The sequence below is a fragment of the Gavialis gangeticus genome, unplaced genomic scaffold, assembly GCF_001723915.1.
Source record: "Gavialis gangeticus isolate Ggan-Ray unplaced genomic scaffold, GavGan_comp1, whole genome shotgun sequence".
Lineage (NCBI taxonomy): Eukaryota > Metazoa > Chordata > Crocodylia > Gavialidae > Gavialis > Gavialis gangeticus.
This window is the reverse complement of record NW_017729022.1, coordinates 22546010-22557255: the sequence shown is the minus strand read 5'-3', so window position 1 is coordinate 22557255 and position 11246 is coordinate 22546010. Positions and strand designations below refer to the sequence as shown.

General features: G+C 40.4%; 1 protein-coding gene across 2 annotated transcripts in view; it reads right to left on the bottom strand.

The window, feature by feature from the left end:
* Positions 1-11246, bottom strand: part of TBC1D30 (TBC1 domain family member 30) — a 69785-nt gene that overhangs the window by 43906 nt on the left and 14633 nt on the right. For both annotated transcript variants that reach the window (XM_019514667.1, XM_019514668.1), the window contains exons 2-5: positions 9940-10001; positions 9434-9499; positions 6175-6300; positions 4091-4276 (exon numbers count right to left, since the gene is read on the bottom strand). In XM_019514667.1, the coding sequence (XP_019370212.1) occupies positions 4091-4276; positions 6175-6300; positions 9434-9499; positions 9940-10001 (440 nt within the window). The remainder of the gene's footprint in view (positions 1-4090; positions 4277-6174; positions 6301-9433; positions 9500-9939; positions 10002-11246) is intronic.

The window sequence follows — 11246 nt, the reverse complement described above, 5'->3', positions numbered from 1 at the left end:
TTTCCAGGGTAGGTGATTGCACCACCTCTGGAGGGAGCTCATTTCACAGTCTGGACACCTTGACTGAAGATGTTTTTCCTGAGCCTGAATCGATCTTCTTCACTATTCTCACTAGTTCTCTTCCACATTCAGACTTCACTCATTCACTTCTACTACCCCAGCTTCTGTTACCCCATTCATAGAAATCTATCTAGCTCTTTTAGACTCCCAGGACTCCTCCCCCCGCCAACCCTGGAAGAATCTAAAATATACTTTCCCAGAACTTCAGCCTCTTACTGTTGTCCCTGAAAAGGTAATATGTCATAGTGGAAATGGAGACACACCTGGACTTTGCAAATGTTTCAAAACTATTCATTGCTTAGTGTATCAGCACAAGAAATACAAAAAACACCGAGCACCTGTATCTCCCTTCATTTTCCTCACCACTCTTACAGTGTTCTTTGAGAATAGATTCCAAGTCATCTGGGAAGTTCAGGATCCTTTCACCTCACATGGTTTCCCCTCCAAATCAAAGAATCTCTGCACTCCCCCCTACCCTGCTTCCTTTTTCTTGGTTGACCCCTCTGCTGTGAAAGTATGACCCTTTGATCTTTTCTCCTGTCCATGCTTCTTTTGTCTCTCTGAAGCCTTCCAGGTGTGATCTTTTCAGATCCAGTGCTAAAACTGACTGTTTTTCTTTGGGGAGAATTCCAGCCTTTTAAACCCCAGCCCTCCTGGGTGAGGCTGGGGGAAAACTGGTTTTACCTAGCTACCTATTATTGTCCTCAGGTTTGATTTCTCCAGAGAGTGATAATTTTTAATGACTGACATAGTTACAGGTAGAAGGCAGAGTAGGAATGTACCTTATAGACTAACTAAATCAGAGATAAATAACTACCTCTCTCTCTCTCTCTCTTTACAGGCAGACATACTGGTGCCAGTCTTGTGTCTCTTTAACAGACAGAGCATGACACATTACACAAGAAAAAGACAGTAATAAAACGTTCATGCTTTATTCATAATACCAAAGTGGAATTCATAAGTAACAGAGTTTCTGCAAATTGCCAAAAATGTCCAAAGAGCTCCTTCCCTTAAAAAAAAACTTGAGGAATGTGTGGTTGTCGTGAGACACACACAATAGCAGTAAATTACTGAGGCAATCACACAAGGCAGTCACTAAGGACAAGAATGATGCAATGCAAATTTACTTCTGTCATACAGTGGAATCACTAGCATTTTCCTAATATCTTAAATAAGCCTATAGGATAAAGCAAAGTATCAGACATTACCCATCAAGACCTTTATACCATGCTGGATTCTGATCCACTTATACACTGCTCTATGCTTGCTAGGGCTGTGCAAAATTTCAGCAACCGTTTCATTTTGGAGGTGTTTTGGGCCATTTCAGTGCCCAAAACACCAAATCTGAATTGAAATGGAAGGCTCCGAAACATTTCGGAAATGTTTCAGAGAATTTTGACACTTCAGAGCTGGGCTTGCAGGGAAATAAAAACTAGGAGGGAGGGGAAAGAGGGTGGAAATGACCCCAGATCTGTGCACAGGGTTTCAGCAGGCTGCCGTTGCAGGCTGGGGCCAGTGGCAGCCGCTTGGCACAGCCTGCACTGAGCACCGGGAAGACTGTGGTGCTACCACTGGCCCCCAGCCTGCAGCAGCAGCCTGTTGAAAACTGGCGCACAGATCTGGGGGCCCACACCCCTGGGAAAGAGCTGAAGAAATGATCAGAGAGCTGGGGGAAACGATCAGAGAGCTGGGGAATTGAACCAGGAACTGGGGGAATGTTCAGGGACCTGAACATTCCCCCAGCTCCTGGATCGATCCCCCAGCTCCCCAGTCTTTCCCCCAGCTCTCTGACTGCTTCCCCCAGCTCTTCCTGGGGGGTGGGCCCCTGGATCTGAATACAGGATGACATCAGGCTGCCAGATGGTGATGGTGGTGGCTCTGGGCTATGGCCCCAGCCGGGAGAAGGGGCCTGCTGAAACCCCTCACACAGATCTGGGGGTCTGCACCCCTCCAGAAACAGCTGAGGGAAGGATTAGAGCTGAGGAATTGAACCAGGAGCTCCAGCTGACAAGTGGATCTGCCCCAGCTCCCAGACAGCATGCAGCACCCTGCCGACCCACACTGCACCTGTGTCATGTGGCAGGCGGTGGGGTGGAGGGGCCTGATGCCCGCTGCCCTGCGCTGCACTGAGGGGCTCTGCCACAAGCCCCCAGAGGCCCCGATCACCACTGCTGCAGCTGGTGAGTGTAGGACTTTTTTTTTTTTTTTTAAAGCTCTGCACTTACCAACTGTGTAGTATGCAGATGACAGCATGCTGCCACTGTGGGCTGGGGCCAGCGCCAGCACCTGAGCATGCCCAGCGCAAACCATACCGAGCACTGGGAAGAACCAAGTGCTGGTGCTGGCCCCAGCCAGCAGTGGTAGCCTGCTGTCATCCCACATGCAGATGTGGGGGCCTGCACCCCCTGGGACAGCTGCAGGGCTGTGCTGGACTCTGTGGGGTGTAGGCCCCTGGATCTGCATGTGGGATGAAAGCATGCTGCTGGCAAATGATACTAGTTTTGCTTTGAACATTTTGAGGTGCAGTTTGACAAAAACCCCTGCACCCATCTCCTTGAAACTTGGCAGGTTTCATTCCCTTAGAAGGGGCTACCATCCCTGCAATTTTCATCTGAATCAGGCAAGAAATTTCAAAGTTATAGGCATTTTAGTGATTCCCCATTATAGCCATTATGGTCAAAACTGCGAAACAGATTCGGTCAAATTGAAACAGGACAGTGATCCAAAACACTGAAACGAATCACTGTCCCTCCAAAACGCTGAATCTGAAACCAAAATGAAACATAGCTGTTTCACATAGCCCTGCTTGCCTTTCACAGCATCTGATGAAATGAGCTTGAGTTCATGAAAGTTGATGCCATATATATCTCTTAGTTAGATTATAAGGTTCATATCTACCCTGCCTTTGCCTGATTTCAGACTAACACAGCTAACTTCTTCTCTCTACTATAATTCTGCCTGTAGCTTCTAAGATTAGTAATAATACCTAAAGCAAGATAAATTCCTCAGCCTTTCTGAGGACAATGACCCCTTTTCAACCTCCATTATACCCTTAATTCAACCTCCATTGTAACTAATTTACATTACAAATCTGTCCTGCAAAGAACTCCTGAAAAATATTGGACAGTTTTAAACCAGATCCTAATACCAAATTTTGTGACTCCCTCAAAATCATGTGGCAGTTTCATTTAAATTAAAAGGGCAGGATTCCATTTACATGCAGAAATGATACAGTCTGCATAGCAGGTCATATACTATTTTCATGTTAAATTATATTTGCTTTATGCTGACCTCATGATTTGTCAACCCAAACTTCTGTCATAATTTTAACAGCACATAATTGCAGTGCGTATGGAGTTCTCAACAGAAGCTGGGGGTTTTGGCTGCTGAGAAGGTGATGGGTTGGGTTCCTGGGCCTATTTGACAGTGTGCAATCAGCACACCGAGTGAAATCCTGGCTCCTCTAAACCAAGTCAATAGGAGTTTTGTTATTTATTTCACTAGAGCCAAGATGTCACCTATTACCTGCGCAAACATTAACAGGGGTGACATTTAAAAGAGGTTTAAGTTAAATGAGGTAATGAACAATGCATTGATAAGAATCAAGCAGTTCAGTCCTGTGACTTGCTGTTTTAGGTTGTCTGCAAATTAATCCAACAGTTTACACCAGTGGTTCTCAACCTTATTAGACTCAAGGCACCTCTAGTAAAATATCAACTCTTAGCTTTTGCTCCATTTTTGACTACAGAAAAATAATAAGAGTAAATCATTTGCTGCAGAAAACTCAAAAACACCAAAGGTCAGAATGTTTTTAACATTATGAATTCCTATTTGAAATTTCTGGGTTTTGTGCCTGCACACTTAACAGTGCTAACATTGTGCAGTACCCTGCAGCACCCTTGAAATGATTTCAAGGCATCCCAAGATGCCATGGTGCCCAGGTAGAAAATTACTGGTTTATAGTAGGTCCCTATTTAAAGGTAATTCTCACACCACACCTGTTAGAAACACAACAAGCAGTAATACTCACTTTCAGGGCATCCCCTTCATTGCCTTCCATTACCTCCAGAATCAGTGCCGCTAGTATATTAAAGCCTTGACAATACCCAACAGACTTGTTCCATCTGGCATAGGCCAACAGAACCCGTTTTAATACGACTCGGTCTTGTTCTGCCTCCTGGCCACAGTAAGAACTACAGCCAGTTCGATGAAGATCCTAAAATAGGAAAGCTATTTGAGATATTGTCCTATTTCACAAGCGCACCCTGGAGACCTTTGCCAACCATGCCCATAAATTTATACTCAATATTATTTTGCCACTCCTTAGAGATGTGTGTTTTCTTTTATGATGCTGAGTTTATTGAAGGAGTGAAATACTTTGAGCAAAGGAAGGTTCTCCAGGAGATCCCTGGGGACTAACAGAAGGTGAGTCCCTGGCTCATTTAAACTCATTGTTTCTCTGTCTACCTGGCTGGAAAAATGGGTCTGGAAGAAACTACTCTGTAAACCAAACAATGCATCTGAGAAATCTTGGGTAAGTAAATTACCAGACAAGAGGTTGGTAGCAAATTGTCACAAGTGGCAATGGGGTTTTGAGCTACTTTCAAATAGGTAAAATGTAATAGCTGCAGAATTTTTTTTAAACCATTTATTTCAAGGTGTCATTTACTTCTGAAAAGTTAGAAAATCCAGAAAAAAGGGTTTGGAAAAATTTATCCACATATATTAACCAGAAACCTAAAAGGGAAATATTTAATTTTCCTGTTTTCAACACCTCAACACATAGGGCAAGCATTGTAGCGTGGGTTTCAGCCAATGGCATATACAAATTTAACACTGTCTGGTTTGGACAACAGGACTTGAGTGGGTGGTTGTGGGTGATTAAACGTTAACTGCTACAATTTCAAGTTCAATCTTAGAGTTAAATAAAAATGTTATACTGTCATCACACTATTTTCTAAAAACATTATAAGTCTATGTTTTAGGAACCACTGGTCTTTTAAACTCAACATTAATACTGCATATTTTGCAGTTGTGCTTTATCTTGGAACTTGAACACAGACAAAAGCCCTTCTCTGAGAATCAGAGGAAAAATGGGAACTATCAAAATAAAAACTTGATTTTTAAATCCAAGTCTGGAGACTAGCTCATTTGTGTGTAAGGAGCATGGACACATACAGAAGTACACATGGTGTTTTTCAAACAATTATTTAGGAACCTAAAGGGATGCATGAGGTGCACCCTTGCTAAAGTAAAAATGAAATGGATAGATGATCTTTTCATGAAATCATCCATGTAAGATACTGTAGGCTGCAAAACACTAGAAACATATACATAATACCCTGAAATCACCTCCTCCCCAAACTAGCACCTACTCTTAAAACAAAAATGTCAAATAACTGAAACATATCACAGGCTGAAGTCTATTTCACTACGGTAGGTTCAGTGAAAATATGGCCAGTTACTATATTACAGCACTGACTAGTACCAGAGCCTATCTTTGTAAAATACACGCAAAACCTAAATTAGAAGCTTGTTAGCCCGTTATTAGTTTAGAAGTGCTAACAATCAAGCAAGTATCCCTTACATTTTAGAACCATTGCTTCTAGCAGGGCTCAAATATTTATTTAACAAAAAGTCAGACTCTGAACTGTAAGCTTTACATGACTCAGAACACAGTACACAATTAAATGACCACAGGGAAATGTAATACACAGATAGAAAAGGTGCATTAGACAGTTGGTCATCTCCATCTGCCAGGAAATAACAATGAACAAAGCAGTTCATTAAGAAAAAAAATCTATCTTCAGTTAAATCTCTTCTGCATGAAGGATTCTCTACATGCACAGATTTTTCCATTCTCCAGACAGGAATTGAAGATTTTCTCTCTAGCATACATTCAGAGAACTGAGGAAGAAATGAAGACAGGCAGGCCAGCACAGTTGTTCCTCAATAACCCCAGAGATTTATGATGTGTGTTATACAGGTGTGACAAAGGATACTAAGTGGGATGGATTCTAGCTTGCAGTTCCAGTAGGGAGCACTCTGGGGGAGCTCAGTGTGAGAAGGTTTTGCTGTAAATAATTATGAGTAGATAGGTTGAGGTGCCATTACCTTTACAATCTGAATACCCATGGAATCATCATCAGGATTACTTCTCTCATTGAAGGTGAAGCGCATAGTTTTTTCCCAGTCAATTGCTATACTACGCAAGTAGTGATCTGCTAGAGTCAGCCATACCTAAAAATATTCACAGAAATGTTAAAAAATGTATTATTCACAATTTCTGCTTGGAACTGAAGCATTACATGCATACACAAACTGTAATCAGTTCTACCTGACAGTGATTTTCCCTTAGACATGACAAAAGCAGAAGGAATGATGTAAAAACAATTGCTATATAAGAAAAGTAACACCCTAATTTCTAAAATGCCAATAGAGGGACCAGTCCTGCACTCTAAGAACTCCACTGACGTCCATTGTACACTACATGAATAATCTCATCCCGCAGATGCTCCATCTGCCTGTCTTCCCTGAATGCATGTATCTGGAGATGCTAGCTATCTTCAACAGCATTCTCTCTCATAGACCCCGTGGCCAAGAATCCACATCTAAGAAGCTACCTGATCTGCAAGACAGGCAGAGGAACAGCCAGGTGAAGGATGTTCACATCATCCTTTTATCACAGGGTACCTCACAAGTAACCTACTAAAAAGGTAACAACCTGAAGTTACCCTTTCTATAATCTCCAGTGTGGAACAGCTTTTTGGAAAACTTGCATAAGAAAATTTGTAATAATTTGCATCTCCCTAGCTCTCTTTTGCTGACTTCTACAAAAGAGGAAGAGATCTGGCAGAGAGTAAGGAATTTCAGAACCAAAATGATATTCAGCATATAGTAAGCTACTGTTACAAAAAAGGTTTGTGAACTGTGAGCATCTAGATGTATTCTTGAAAAATTAGACTGGTTTCAAGCGTAATGATTATATATATCTAGGATGCTTAGATGTGTATGCGACTCTAGGCCAGCACCATATATGCCTACAAGTTACAGAAAATATTGGATCCTTTTAAACTAAGATACAGGAAACTTAGAGAGCTCTAACTATACTAGCCAGCCTTTAGAAAGAATGTGTCTGCATCTGCAGTATGTCAACACAAACAGTGCTTAAAATGGTGACATTTATGGCTATTTTGTCCCTCGAAAGCCCATACATAAAATGCAGATCCAATCCCTGTTTCCTGAAAATGTTTTGAATTCCTGTTGCAAACAGCCATTTTGAAAAATCATACAAATGATAACAATTTCCACTTATTGAGGAGCACTGGTACAGAGCTGCCTCCACATGCAATTTGAGGTTTATGCCTTCATTAATGTTTGGAAAATGTCCAGCACATTGAATTATACAAAACAAACAACAGACCATCAAATAATAATGGTTACTGATGTTAAAAGTCTGTTTTTTAAGGAAAGTGTAAGAAATGGGGGAAAGCAGTGAGGAGCTGGTTTTTATATTCTAAGTAAAAGACAATTCACACACTTCCCAGTTATAAACACTTAAATATTCACATCTTGCAGGGATTTATTTTCAGCTTGCTGAATCACACATTCCCTGCATTTCCCACCCTCCCCCTACCCAGAGACAGCCTCTTATGCAGAGAAATAACTCGTTCTGCTGCTACTGTTCCCCTGTAAGTCTCCAAGAAAGACTTTGCTCCAGTGAAATTGGCTGGTTGGATTCTTTATTTCTGCCAGACCTTGAGGAAAATGTCCTGTATCATAGCAGCAGTGCAGACACTGTCCTTCACCTGTGCTGCCCTCCCCCTAGCACCAGAAAAGGATCTCACTTGTGCTTCTGAAGCACAGAATGATTCCTCCAGGTCAGCAAAAACATATAAGGAACTGGGTGAGAGGAACAGACGCAACACTGTTTTATTTTGCTACTCCTGTTGGCACAACAGTGAAAGTATAAGCAACATTACAGAGGCATGTATTTTTTCTGGTAAGTTTTATTGATCCAACTGTATAGGTGGGAGAGCTATTGAATAAGCTTTTGGGCATCAGGTGCCTTTTCTCAGGCACTTGATGCCCAACATCTCTCCTAAGTACATAGTTGGTTAATAAAAGATACAACAAAATCCTTGCCTCTTGTACATTCCCTAGACCATCACAGCTACAACAACACTAGATCCCCACTACAACATACAGTTACAATTGTGATGAGGGAGAGGAAGAATGATTATGTAGCTTGTGTCATTCAAGCCCCCACAGAACATCAGCGAACAGGATCTGTTCATAGTATCATAGGAAACTAGGCCTGGAAGGGACCTCATAAGGTCATCTAAGTCCAGCCCCCTGCTCAAGGCAGAATCATCCCTGACTAAAGCATCCCAGTCCAAGTATCTATCTATCTATCTAAGCTGCTTTTGAAAATTTCCAGAGATAAAGATTCCATAGCTTCTCCAGGTGAAAAGATTATGCCTTTATGCATCTTTATTTTCCCCTCCTTTGATTTTAAGGGACAAACTCCATTCCCTCACTGACAAACTTTTAACCTATGAAGATAAATGGCTTCAGATATTGTTAATCAAGCAGTAAAATTAACTCAATTTAAAAGTTAACTCAGTGATCTCAATGCAACTCCCTGTGAGCACTTTTTTACAGCACTAACTCACTGCAGTTTCACATTAATGACAGCCTCCATCTCTGCATATTACTCTTGATGCTCAGCTCCACTACTGTCAGCCATCTGCCTTTCCCTAATCAAACATTTATGTAACTATGCTTGCCAGCATTATGCCTCCACAACAGTTACCAACTTCAGTTTTATAAAATTTAAAGGCTAGTATATTGTATGCAGATTTACCCCCAGTGCCAAGCATTGTGGAATGGCACACCTTTAACTGTGGAACCCATTGTTGTAAACAAAAAGCTCCTAATTTTTTCCCAGTGTGACCCCACTACTGGATTTATAACCCCACTTTCAGTTGACCTGTGACCCAAACTTCTGGTCCAGGTTAAATTGTTACAACAGAATTCTGGGGGGGCTTTGAACCTCACTTACCATGTGCCATGACCCCATACAACTGCAAGAGTAAAGAGCTGAGATTTGTGGTGGTACACATTACTTGGGGTACAAGCAGAAGTAATTCCACTGGTGCAAAACCTAGCTTTGATTCTCTTTGAAACAATGCATCTACACCAGTGGCTGATCATGGAGATGGCTGTGCATCAGAAAAAAATCCCCAGTGCATATAAATCCTAAAACTACCAAGTGTACATTCAAAGACAGTGGCAATATTGATGTGCATGTTTCTAAGCCTTATGTAGAAGCCAATATAATGTACCTTGTAAAGTGTGAAGATCTACCTACCTTTCTCCTCCATTCCTTTGGTATCCCTGTTGGTAGCCTGGCCACTGCTTTGAGAGCGTCATGCCACTAACAATAAAACATCCAGTAAGAGAAAAATATGGGATTAGCCCAATTCAGTAGCATGGATAAATATTCAATATCACAGGTAAGATGCATTAATTTCATTTCCCACAATTTAGAAATGAAATGCTTGGCTTTACGATGGATGGATGCAAACTATTAGACCTAACATGGAAGCTTTCTCTAAAGGCAAAATATAATCTATTAATTATTTACCAATATAATAACCAATTTAATTTTTTGCCACAAAAAGAATTATAAGTAGTCAATCAAACAAAAATTGCATTATAATTTCCAAATATTAGTGAGAGCAAACCTTTATGTACTAGCAACTGGTATTCCCACACAGAGACAGAACAAAGCAAAGTTTTGTAATGAGTAATGAGAGTACACTTAAAAGTCACTTAAAGAGTCATTTAAAAACAAGAGAAAATAAATAGAATTACCTGCTGAAAACCATTTTGACCTAAAGATGGTTCAAGAGTAAATTTCAACTTTGTATCAACCCCTAGAAACAAAAGAAAACAAAAAGGGGAGGGAGACAAAACAAAACCATGATTATTTTTTGGGAAAGGAAAATTAAGTCAGGCACAGAAAATATAGAATTTCCAGCTGAACTATGTGCTCCCGAATGACTATATTTCAACCCATTTCTATGAAGATTATTTTCAATATTGAAGGTGTATGCCAAAACATATCAGTGATGTTTTCATGCAATGTGTCCAATGTGCTGCTGCAGTTCAACACAACTTATTTTACTAAAAGTGCAGAAACACTCCACATACTGTAAAACCTAGAAGAATACTATTCACTGGAGTGCTCATTGTTTAGAGTCCTCAAACTCCTCTCCCTTCCTCAATGGACTTTCCATTACAGCAGGAAATACATATCTGATTTTTCTTTCCATATATTTGAGCTTACCGATGTAAAAAAACTGGTTATTCACTTTAACACTGGCACATTAACAAAACCAATATTTCTCATGTTAAATAAGATATTATATAACTAGACTTTTTAAAGTTTGCCTAATACTCACATTTCAATTTAGACTTTATTTGGCTATAAAAGTCATTAATACTAAGTATTAATTTTTTTTTTTATATAGCTGGCAGATTTATAAACACAATGAATAAAGTGTTAGAATCCCAGGCGTGACCTGAACACATCATAATTGTGGCATTTGGGTCTATTGCAATAAAACATTAAATAATAATATTACTTCTAATTTGATTTGTCACACATTAACTTTTTCCTCAGTCATTTTGAGTGCTGCTGTCCAAACCCAAGGTGCTGAATAATGCAATATTCTATTCTTCACATTCTCTTGCTCTACCAAGACACTAGAGCAATGCACACAAAAGAATGAAGCCATTCTTAATATTTTCCCTGAACCGTTTAAAGTCACATGTTTGTACTTATACTCTGTATATGGCACCTAGCCTTCCTATATTTTGGACATAACTTTTTTTCTATCTACATAAAGAGTCTAGTCCTGCAAGATAACAAGTGCAAACAATCCCATGTAAATCAGTTATTCAGGAAGGCACAACCCTTCTCAAGATCTGGCTGTGTGTGCATTGGGAAGAACTGCAGTGGCATTTGCTGCTACTAAGCAGTTAACAGTTTGTCATTATTTCTATATTAAACTCCTGATGAGATACTAAGAACATGATTCAGGGAGTAATGTACCATACAAGGGTCTATGCTGAATTAGCTTTTTCTAGATACATTTTTAATGGGAAATTTGGGGGGG